Source organism: Sminthopsis crassicaudata, chromosome 6 (assembly GCF_048593235.1).
Source record: "Sminthopsis crassicaudata isolate SCR6 chromosome 6, ASM4859323v1, whole genome shotgun sequence".
Classification (NCBI taxonomy): domain Eukaryota; kingdom Metazoa; phylum Chordata; class Mammalia; order Dasyuromorphia; family Dasyuridae; genus Sminthopsis; species Sminthopsis crassicaudata.
Window position 1 is genome coordinate 121482684 of NC_133622.1, and position 12653 is coordinate 121495336.

The 12653-nt window shown below is 36.2% G+C and overlaps 1 protein-coding gene across 10 annotated transcripts in view; it reads left to right on the forward strand.

The window, feature by feature from the left end:
- Positions 1-897: 897 nt before the first annotated feature.
- Positions 898-12653, forward strand: part of ARHGEF38 (Rho guanine nucleotide exchange factor 38) — a 127145-nt gene continuing 115389 nt past the window's right edge. For 8 of the 10 annotated variants that reach the window (XM_074272747.1, XM_074272744.1, XM_074272742.1 and 5 more), the window contains exon 1: positions 989-1309. In XM_074272747.1, the coding sequence (XP_074128848.1) occupies positions 1108-1309 (202 nt within the window). In that variant the 5' untranslated portion in view covers positions 989-1107. Of the gene's footprint in view, positions 1310-12653 lie in introns of all 10 variants that reach the window. The other 2 variants (XM_074272739.1, XM_074272741.1) reach the window with 2 other exon arrangements.

Sequence of the window (12653 nt, forward strand, 5' to 3'; positions counted from 1 at the left end):
CCCCATCTCCGGGGCTCCTCCTCCCATGCCTCCCCTCACCCTGTCAGAACCGGATTGTCCCAGTCCCTTCCCTCTCAGCACCCTGACTCCGCCCCTGCCTCAGTCTACCTCCTGTATCTGAGTATATATGTCTTTGAGAACTCTCACTGTTGGCTGGATTCTTGGAGAATATAGTCTCATTCAGCCTGGGACCAAACCATGGATCCATTTGGTCCCAATAAATCTCTCCATTTAATAAATTATTCTATAATGTCTATCCTGCCTCCATTTCTCCGGCATTACAAATAGAGTTCAGGAAAATTAAGACTATATCAGCAGTCTAACGTGGTATGCAGTTTTGCCCTTGTAGCGTCCCCCTTCCCCATTTCTTCAAGGAAGGGAATGAAGTCCCTTCTCATTTCTATGTAACTATAATTAGACACAAATCACTTTCAATTTGTCCATGTCATTTCCATTTATGCTGTTGTGATCATGTCTATACTTTTCCTGTTTGTTTTGTTTTGTTTTAGTTTCTAAAAATGTTGTTTTATGTGTATGCCCAAGTGGCTCCTTCACTAAGGATGATTCAAGTATATGTTTTTGTCTAATTCCCCACCAAAGTGGGGAATTAGTTAAAAGTCACATACATGTCCATGTTTGCCTTCCATGCAATATAATACTTCCCTGTACAGTGAAAGCATGTACATTGTAAGCTTCAATAAATTTCAAGTTTAAACATTAATAATAGAGCAATACAGACATGACACAAATCCCAAAGCCCCCATACACTCTCACCTCCACTCCCCCCCCCCAACACACACACAATGGGATTGTTGTTTGTTTCTGGAACACGTGACGGGCAGACCCTGTTTTACCTAGCTCTGGGCTACAGGTGTCTCAGGTAACAGGTGGCAGGATCCCAGTCTGACTCTAAGTACAGAAAAGAATGACTTCATAGAGGTGGAGTTCCGGGATCCTGGAGAGGTGACCGTCACAGCCAGGTAACCCAGAAGCAAAATTGTCTAATTAAAAGGAGCAGGTAAACTGGGAGGTTTGACTTTTCCCACAGTGAATTGTCAAGCTGTCTACTTTGGTGAGTTCCTCAGATTTACCTACGTTTTGGTGCAGATGGAAACTAAGGAAGCTTTTGGAAAAGAGAACATGGGAACCAAGAAAAAGAATCTGACCTTTCTGAGACAGAGACTCTACATGCTGGAGAGGAGGAAGACTGACACTCTTATGGAGAGCAATATGGTCGTGGACCACAGTAACTCGGGCCCCTTGAGGAGAAGTCAGTCTGACAGAACTGAATACAACCAGAAATTGCAAGGTATGTGCCTGGAAAAGGAGTTAATGCTTCCAAATCAATTTGTTTTGCTTCCAAGTCTCTCTGCTAGTCTTCTGTTTTCAAATAAGGCAATGACTTTGAACTAGAGAGACAGCATTAGAGTCAGAAGAACTAAGTTCAAAATTCTGCTTGGTAGTCTATCTTGTGACCTTAAGAAAGTCATTCTGACCTTCTGAGGACCAGTTTCCTAATCTGTAAAGGAGTTTCTGTGGCCACATCAATTTATTTTGTTTCCAGATTTGTTTCTTTTTTGCTTTTATTTTCAAATATGCAATAACATATAAGTAGTAGCAATTGACTCAGGAAAGGCAGGATAGAACAATTCAAAATGCTCTACTTCAGGAGTCAGAAGACCTGAATTTAAATCTTGTTCTCTCATTTACCTATGGGCCCTTAGATAAGAGATTTAACCTTTCTAGTTTTTTAATCTGTAAAATGACAGGGTTGGATTAGGTGGCCCTTCCAGTTCCAAATCTATGATCCTATGAATTAAATTAGAAAAGCTGAAGAGTGGTCAGAATTCCAATGTTTACCTTTTATAGATTAATGTCTACCTTTAAAAAAAAAATGAATGTAACTTGTAAATGGTAAGTGAAGTCATAATCTCACTCTTATTAGATAATTAATAAGTCAATTTTTATTATTGATACTTTTATATTATTCTCTTATTTCCTTTTTATGAAATGAGCAATATATTTCTTTTTTTATTGAAAATTTTATCCCACAATCTTAGTATAATGGCTAGAATGCTAGATTTGGAGTCAAAAACACTGGAGTTTGAATTCTGGTTCTGAAAGTATTAGCAAATACTTTCAGAAGCAAAACAAATCATTTTCTTTAAATCTACACTTTCCTCATATGTAAAACAGGATTAATAATACTCTTAGTATTTATAGCACAGGATTTTGATATAGATCAATTATGTAACATTTATTAAATGCCTATTATGTTCTGGGTACTTTACTAGGAGATAGGATAGAAAGATAAAAGAAAACAATTTCTGTCCTCAAGGAGTTGAGAAACAAATGTGATGATGATGGTGGATAGTGATGATGATGGTGGACAGTGATGATGAGAGCTTTATGGTTTGCAGAGAGCTTTACAAATATTATTTCATTTTAACCTCACAAAAACCTGGCAGAGTTGTTAGATGTCATTTATCCCCCTTTTTACAAATGGGGACACTGAAGTACAGAAATGTTAAGTGACTTGCCTAGGATCACATAGGTAGTGTCTGAGAAAATATGAACTCATGCCAAAATGTTTTATAAATGTCAGTTTACTTCCTTTATTATTATCTAAGTAGATAAGACACTACTGTGACATCCATTTAGGCAATTGTACAAAGAGATATTGCACTTGTTTTCTCATACAGGGAAATAGCATCAGTCTTATGGAAAATGTGAGCAAAATCCATCTAGAATAGCATTCATTTATAATGACTGAAATGTCCAAATGTGGCATGCATCTTCAGCAGTGAAGATGTCATTATTTCTTTCTCCTCTGCTTTCATTTCTTTTTTCTCCCCGAGCCTGAAGGTCCAATGACCCTCACTCTATAATAACAGCTCACTTTCTAGTCATGCTTTACCAATTACAAGACACTTGCCTGAGAAGGTAGATAATATAAATATTATTATTCTCCCCCTTATAAAGATGAGAAGGATCATGGAATAAATAATAAAAATAAAGAACTGGCCTTGGAGCTAGGGAGACCTGAGATCAAGTCTCGGCTCTGACATACTGACTGTGTGATCTTGAGTAGGTTAATATCCAACTCTGACTCCCAGTGCCCAGGCAACTTGAGAAAATAGAGGAACTAAGGAGATAGAGGGAGTTTCCTCTTCTGGGAGTTGCCTATAACAATGAAATCACAGGTAGGAGGAAACTAAGTCTTAGCTTGCTTTAATTGTTCAGTCGATTCATATCCAAGTCTTTGTGGGTTTTTCTTGGCAAAGACACTGGTGTAGTTTGCTTTTTCCTTCTTTAGCTCATTTTACAGATGAGGAAACTGAGGCAAACAGGGTAAAACTCAAGGTCACATAGCTAATAAGTATCTGAGACCAAATTTGAACTCAAGAAGAATCATAACTCCAAGCCTGGTGCTTTATCCTCTGTGTCATCTAACTGCCCTATTTGATTATCTATTTGGTAAATTTTTGAGTTAGGAGTCAAATTTAGGCCTTTTGACATGCTCTTCATGCTATGTCTCTAATCTGGTATGTACTTGTCAGAATTCTAAGTATATTCTAGAATGCTAAATGATGTCCCAAAGCCTGCCTCTCCCACCTTTCCCATAAAATACATTTGAGTCTCTAATACTAAAGTCATCTGATCTGCACTGAACTCAGCCTCTAGTTCAGAAAGATCTCTTTTGAATGTTTATATCTGCCATATCTTTTTCTATGATGAGCAAAATTTCTGGGAGTTGCTTGTGCTAATTAAGATTGTGTCTTTAAAAGCAATTAAATAACTGGGAAATACAAAGGGAATAGACTTGCTGAAAGTATTCCTGGCATCTCAGAAGTGTGTTCAGAAAGAAAAAACAAGACTTATACTTAAGAAAAAGATACCATCTGAGCCAATTTATCATTGATGTTGTTTTTGCTATTATTATTATTACTGATTTTGGGGGATTTGAAATGCTGATTATCTTTTTTTCTCCTTGTGAGATTAATAAAAAGATTTAGTTTATATCTACCAAAAAACCCAAGGCTTTTGTGGTTTTTCCCTTCTGAAATGTATTTTATAGAGTAAAAATGGTAACCAAATTGATGTATTAATCCAAAAAGTTTGAACCTCTATTATTGACAACCAATATGCCCTGAAAAACATTTAATTTCCACTGTATTTTTGTTAAAGGAGTCATTGACTAAAACTTATAGTGTACTTGATTGAGAATTGCACTTGATTTGGGACCAGAACTTGGTATTCATTTCTGGATCTTTTGGCCTTTGGTTAGTCTCCCTAATTCAAATGTCTCCCATAGCACTTCATATTCCATTCAGTGGTCAAACTGACCTTTCTAAAGTGTAGGTTGATTATGTCATTCCCTTTAGTCAATAAACACCAGTGGCTTCCTGTTATCTCTAGAATCAAATATAAAATCTCCTGTTTGGCTTTTTAAGGTTCCTCATAACCTGGCTTCTGCCTCCCTTCCAGTCTATACCCTACTTCCATTGTTGTACTTTGCAGTCTAGGGCATGGCTTCCTTGCTGTTGCTCACATCAGACCACCATGCATTGTCATTGGTTGTTCTCCATGCCTGGAATGTTCTTCCTCCTCATATCTGTCTTCTGGATTCCCTGACTTCAAATCCTTTCTAAATCCACCAAATAAAGGAGTCTTTTCTGATTCCACCTAATGCTAGTGCCTTCCTTCTGTGATTATCTCCAATTTAATGAAGAGAGTCCCTGACCTTGAAGTGTTTACATTTTAATAGGGAAAGACAATATACAGGGAGAGTTAATCAGTTAGGGAAGTACAGGAGCTAGTACTCAAGTCAATTGTTTAATTTCACTATAATTTATATCTCAGAAATCTGATATATAATTCATACCTACTTCTATGTGCCAGACATTGTGCTAAGTGCTTTACAAATATCTCAACTGATCCTTACAACATCCTTAAGTAGGTGTTCTTTACTATTATCTCCATTTTATAGTTAAGGAACTGAGGGAGATAGAGATTAATTAACTTGTTCAAAGTCATGCGACTATCCAGCTAGGAGCCAACCTGGAACTCCATCCAGCCAAAACCCCCTATTATAAAAGAGCCAGACATATGAAACATATGCAAAAATAAGTATAATGTTGGAAAATGATGAAGTTTCAAGGATCCAGCCATGATGAGGTGACACTTAAGCCAAATCTTAAGGAATCCACTTGAGAAAGAATTGAACAACCTATGTGACTCAAGTACCAATCTAGCTTTCTTTAAATATAAAGTGGATTAACGGTTCATACAAGATTGGATTGGTCAATCTAAGGTTCCTTCTAACTCTGATAATCTATGATACACTTTTCTGTCCCCTTCTTCCTACAGAATCTCCTTTGACTGACCAATCCAAGCTTGACAGGGAAAGAATAGATTCCAGATCAGTAGGGTAGAAATCAAGGCAAATGAAGTTTGTGTGTGCTTCAGAAAATTATTACCAAGGGGATTAATTCAATTCCACATTATTTTAAAACAGGTAACTTATTGCATGTATTCTGAAGTGACTTTCTAAGTTTTTGTTTCACAGAAAACAATAAGTATACTCAGTTTAACAAAAATGTCATAAACGTGCTTTGCTCCCTAAATAAATCATTCCAACAATTTTTGAGACATCCTCCAAGGACATGCAGATGGATATGATAGATTGCATACTCACTATACCTTTGTTGATCACCATTTGGTATCCTCTCTTCAATCCCAAATCAACTGCACATTTCTTGCCAATTATCATTAAATATCCAAGAAAATTTTCATCATCTTCTTCTACTACAGATATTTGGGTAATGGTTTTTTTTTTTTTTTTTTTTTTTTTTTTTTTTTTTTTTTTGTATCACCAGGAAATGAGTTGGGGTTTATGGGCAAACATTATGGAAAGCAAGACACAAACCTAGTCATTATCCCCACCCCTCCAAAACAAGATGCAATCCTCAGAAAAGCCCCCAACTAGTGGTCCTCAGCAGGTACTACCTCTATGTTCCAGTGTGCCCAGCCCCCCACTTCTTTCTTTTCTCCATGGCTACTCATTAATCCCTGAAAAGAATCAACCCTGACATCTTTCCTTATCTATGAAATGAAAGACTTTAAAAATATTGTTATTGTTCAAATGAAAACTCTTCCTGCTTTCATCTTGTGATTTTTGCTATTAATTTCAGATTTGTAATATAACGCTCTTTTCTTTTCAAATATTTGCCTTTCTAAGGCTTTTGCCTTGTACTTCAACTTCTCAGGATCATAGATTTAGATCAGCCACCCCATTTTATGGACAAGGAAACAAAAGACTGAGATTAAATGATTTGTCTAATATCATGAAGTTACTAAGTAGTTGAAGTACAATTCAAACCCAGATTCTCTGAGTCAAATCCAGTCCTTTTTTTTTTTTTTTTTACTTAGCAGCTAGTTGCCAGCATTCTCTGTGTTTTCCTGTCAGCAGAGTAACTCATAATAGAGTATTGCATCAGCACACTATATTTTAAAGTAAACATTACCCTCCTCCACCCCACTTTACCTCCAATTCTTAGGATATAAAAGGACAAGTCATCTTTAGGTTAAGGTCATGCACTCAGCAATATTACCATAATGATTTTCCCCTTTGCTCCCCATTTGTTTGACTTCCTGGAAATAGTTTTTCTCATATTTATTGTCAGCCTTTTGATCTGAAAGAAGCCTAATGTAAATTGACAAACACCTGAAATCTCTATTCCCTGGCAATGGGGACAATTTATTTGTAGAAGAAAAGAATGGTGCTGCTGAAAGGAAACAAAAGTTCTTTGTTTAGGAGTTGCTGCAATTAAAATCTAAAGAAATCACAACTAAATAGTTGCTAATCACAAATGAAGCATAGGAATAAAATGGACAAGTGAAAGATGTTAAGAACCATTTATCTTTTTCTCTTTTTCCATTAAGAAATAAGAAAATAAGGAAGCTATATGAATGAACAAAATAGCAATGGTTCAACTTGGCTGCTGGGCATTTGGCAAGTGTGTCAGTCTACCTTGAAGGAATTAATTGATTGTGACAATGAATGAATGAAAACATATACATTTTTCTCCCCTGAGGCAAATGGGATTAATTGATTTGCCTAGGGTCATGCAGCTTGGCAGTGTTACATGTCTGAGGTCAAATTTGAATTCAGATCCTCTTAACTTCAGGGCTGATGCTTTATCCACTGAGTCACCTAGCTGCCCTGAGTGAAATGATATTAAGTGTCTACTACATGCTGAGGTGCATATAAAAAAGTGAGACAATCTTTGCTTTAAAGGAGTTTGCTGTTATTGTTCAATCATGACTCTGTGATTACCTTTGGGGTTTGGGGGTGCAAAGATTTGCCATTTCCTTCCCTAGCCCATTTTATAGATGACATATCTGAGGTAAATAAGATTAAATGACTTGCCCAGAGTTATATAGCTAGTAAATAACTAAGTTCAGATGGAAACTTGGGAAAAGGAGTCTGACCCTACAGCTGGCCCTTTATCTTCGGGACCACTTTGGCAGAGGTCATTTACATGATCTTTAGGGTGTAGCCATAAAACAGATGGTGATACATCTTTGTTATGACCAATTTCATTGATATATGTCCATTTTCATTTCTAATGTTGAGCCATGTGAAAATCCTAAGAACTTTGGTGGTAATATTTTTTTTTTCTTGCATCTTCAGCTGCTGGAGAAAGAGGGAGGAGGAGTGGTCTACTATACCTGGAAGAGAAAGTTGTCAAGATATGACTTAGCACCTCCAGGGTTACTGCCCTTCCTCCAAAACAATTAGGCTGGAGGAAGGATCAGTGGTCTTAAGTGCATGAGATGCCTTTTTCATAACTATACCCCACCCTCTGTGATTGCGGTTATTCCATTGTCTTTGGGCCCAGGATCTTGTACTATCCACCAGGGTCTAAAGGAGCTGTCAAACACAATTAAATTAAAATGTAATTGGGTAACATCTAACAAAATAAATAAAAAATACAATGGAACATAGATAATTGAGTATTTTAAATCTATAGGGGATCTGTATGTACAATTTAGTGGTCCCCATTTTGATTTGAGTTTGATACCCCATTGGTATCACTGATAGCAGTTGTTTGACTCACCTTTCAGGCACCCCCTTTCTGTCCCTCAGAATATCTTCATGTTTCCTCTAGCCTGGTCTGTATGCTCAGAAGGTGACAAATGATCAGTAGTTACTGGGAATGTCTATCCCCATCTTCTTGGGGATTGTGCACCTAGACAAAGCCTTCAAGTGCCAGGATGGAAGCAGAGGGGAGAGAGGTGCCACCATTTCCTGGACTTTAGGAGCTTGTTGGGATCCTCTGTTGAGGAGGATCTGTTTTTCTGCTACTTATTTTGAGGACACTTGCTCTTGGGAGAGAGAACTGACTCCAACAAAGCAAGGGAGCAACATAAGTGAGTTGTTCCCTGTGGGAGGATTCCCATCTCAGCTAAGCACTGTTCATGACAGCAACTGGGTTATTACTTCTGAGAGCTGGGGTGATCCTCGGGGACTTTAGACTGCTCTCACGAATAATCTTCACCAAAATCTTGCTTTTATCTCACTTTTATCTTGATTGGAAAGTCTTGTAATAAAGATGGGAGGAGGGTGAGAGAGATACACAGACAGAGTCAGAGACAGAGGAACAGAGAGAAAGAAACACAGAAAGATAGAAAAGATGGAGAAAAAAAGAGAGAAGAAGAGATATCAGTGATTTGTTTTTACAACAAAAAATTATATTTTTTATTGATAGTCTTTGTTCCTACATCATATTTATTTTTAATATATTCTTCTTCCTCCCCTACCTAGCAAGCTGTCTTTTGAAACAAATATTTTAAAAGAAAGGAGAAAGCAATATAAGAAAATTAATCAATAATCATCAAATATTAATTATTTTCTTATCTTTCTCCATTTATTGAAACAAAAATGATAATTACATAACTCATATCATATAACCAGAGTAAAGCAAATAAAATTCCACTTGGTCATCTTTTAAAATGTGTTTCTTATTCCTTCTATTAGTCCATTATCTCTCTATTATCAGACAGCATTCTTCTTTCTCAGTTCTTTGATTAGAGACATATTTCTACAGCAAAAAGCATCTGCTTTCTTTGGATTAAGGAGTCCTGTACACTTCAGTTGTCATTTATATAGTCCCTACCTAGACCTACATATTGTATGGAAGAGTATATTTTTTTGTGTGTGGATCTCCTCTAATGAGCTCACTCAGTCATACGACATGACCCTGACACAAACAAAATCCTCCAACTGAGCAACTATGGAAAGAAAGAACTAGTTTTCTCCTCCACAAAGTAAAACACAAAACCAAAAGCCAAAACCAGATCCTTGTATTTGAGGATAAAAATAGCAGCTTGCAAAATATACATTTAAAATTCTGTTTCATCAATCAGCATCCAGGCTTTTTATAATGCTATAACAATATTGTTACTATTCTTAAAATATTCAAAAACACACTGAATATTTTAAAAATTTAGAGATGATCATTTTTCTACTGTGCCTTCTTTTGTCTACTATGCTTTGAGTATTCTTTTCTGTGGAACAGTAAAAAATATTAAATTAAGATAGAGAACTAGATTATTTTAAATGAAGGATTCCTTTGAACATTGAAGCAATGCTTCTTGGGAAACTAAAAATCAGCTTTGGTTTTTTTGTGCTATTCTTATAGAACGTTTCCAGTCTCCCATCCCTGCCACTGCCATGTATGCATGTGTGAGCTAAACAAAAACAAAAAGGATGTATTTTAGTAGGAAATTTTCTTTTAAATGAGCCATTAAATCAAGCAAGGGCTATCATTAAGACAAACCTATCATAAAAGTTTGAGATGTAAATCTTTCTTCTTTTTTCAGTTGAAGAGTGTAATATCTGGGCTAGACCAGCCTTGGTCTCAGAAGAATAATCACCACAAGAATAGTCAGGAATAAAGTCCAAAGTCTTTATTGTCTCCTTCAGTCTCTCAGTCTGAATCAGTCTGCTTCACAGTCTCTTCCAGCAGTCTGACTCACAGTCTGACTGACTATCCCCAGTTTCTTCCAGCAGTCTGCCAGTCTGCCAGTCTGCCAATCTTTCCCATAGTGCAGGAGGCAGGATAGTCAAAGATAGAATGTCTATGGCTGACTTTGTCCTCAGTTTAAATACCCTATTACAATTACATCAATTGTAGAACTATTACATCACCATGCTAAGTACTAAGTATATGTGTGAATTAGAGAACAATCATCTCATCAATTCCATTGAGTTAACACATTGTTTCAACTATACTTCAAATATACTTCTCCAAAAGTTCCGTCCTCTACAGTAGAGTTCTATTAAAATAGAAAAAAAAAAAAAAAAAAAAAAAAAAGATCTATACTAACACCGAAGTTTTTTTGGTAATCTTGCCTATCCCCACACAACTTGTGTTTCCAAAGTTCCTTTGTATTGTATATATAAATTATGTAATGTTGTTCAGTTGTTTTTAGTCATGTTCAACCCTTATTATTCCACTTGGGGTTTTCTTGGCAAAGATACTGGAGTGTTTTACCATTTCCTTCTCCAGCTTATTTTACAGATGAGGAAATCGAGGCAAACCAAGTTAAGTGACTTGCCCGGAGTCAAACAGCTAAGGAGTATCAGGCCAGATTTGAAAGCAGGAAGATGAGTCTTTCTGAATCTAGACCCCAAACTCTATCCATTGTACCACCTAACTGACCATATATAAGTTGTAGTATATCACATATGTAGGTATATATAAAGACCACCCAATATAGTGAATGGAATGTTAGATCAGGAAGACATAGGTACAAATCTGAATACTGACGCTAGCTATGTAATTCTAATCAGATTCCCTGGGACTTAACTAAGTCATAGACTGGTATTTCTTGCTCAGTCTACTGGAGAGATTTCCTATAACTGGAGGGCAAAATGGTGACAGAATGATAAATCTTGAGGTGTTTTTGTTTTTTTTAATTTTTTTGCATATACAAAGGTAGGCCAACATAGTTGATTAGAGTCAAATTAGCAGCAACTGAGGAAAATCAACATTCTTCTTTCGTTTATCCTGCTCTAAAGTGAGAAAATATTCCCTAGTTTAAAACCTGGATCAAATGCAATGTTCTATATGAGGAATTTCTTGATCACCCAAGTTTTTAATACCTCCTCATTCCCAAATAACTTGTTGTTTGGGTTCTTTTTTTAATTTAATAGTAATATATTTTTTCCAAATACATGCAAAGATAGTTTTTAACATTCATCTTTGCAAAACCTTGTTTCAAATTTTTCTCTCTCTCTTCTGCCCTCATCCCTCCCCAAGACAGCAAGCAATCTGATATAGGTTAAGCCTGTGCAATTCTTCTAAACATATATCCATATTCTTCATGTTACACACACACACACACACACAAGATCAAAAGAAAAAACACGAGAAAGGAAAAAACCAAGTAAACAAACAATAACAACAAAGGTGAAAAATATTGTCCTTTCTTCTGAGGTACCTCTACATACCTCTCAGATTGACTATGATGACAGGAAAAGATAATGATAAATGTTGGAGGGGATGTGGGAAAACTGTGACACTGATACATTGTTGGTGCAGTTGTGAATTGATCCAACCTTTCTGGAGAGCAATCTGAGAGCCCAGAGCTATCAAACTGGCATACCTTTTGATCTAGTAGTGTCTCTCTGGGTCTGTGTCCTTAAAAGATGATAACAAAGGAAAAAGGACCCACATGTGCAAAAATGTTTGTAGCAGCCCTTTTTGTAGGAGCAAGGAATTGGAAACTGAGCCAGAGAAGGAAATGACAAATTACTCCAATATTGTTAGTAAAAAAACTCCAAATGATGTCACCTGAGTCAGACACAACTGAACAGTGACACTTAGCCATGCCTGACAACTAAAAAATGTTTTTGTCTTGTTTTCTTTCCTTCTGAAGCTGAAAAGCATTAATGTTACTGGGATGAGAGTCTCCTTGTCAAGAGCATTTCCTGTTTCCTTATTTCCTATTTGCTGTGCTTTTATTCTACAATTTTCCCTAAGAAGAGATTTCCCTTCTTATATTTCATAAGACCTTAAAAGATATTCATGGTTTTTTCCCAGGGACATGTCCCTATTTAAGTTGTCAGGTGAGCATTAATCAGTGTAGATATCATTCTGACAACACTATGTAAGGAGAAATAATATTGTTGTGACATGAAAGAGAACATTTTTATTATATGCATTACCTTGAAATAACATTTTTGTCAGAAGATGTGATGTAGCATATACTTGGTGGGAAGTATAATAGAAAGAAACAATGCAGAATGTATTAGTCATGTGGGCTGCACATGATATATTGTCAAATATTCTGTGAGGGAAAGATACAAGGATATAATTAAATAGGAAGGTCATTCCATCACAAGTATAAAAATTCAGCACAAAGACATATCCATTCTTTTGTATACTATATTCATACCTCCTCCCATTTTTCTAATTTTTTTTGCCTTTCTTACCAAATGATTTTTCAAAGTGCCATAAGAACTATTTTCTATTGAAATATATACACTCTGCTTGTAATATTTGCTTGTTGCTATTCAATGTCCATTTGTGTTGGACTGTATGTGATCCCATGGACAAAAGTCAGTGAGTTTTTTTGGCAAA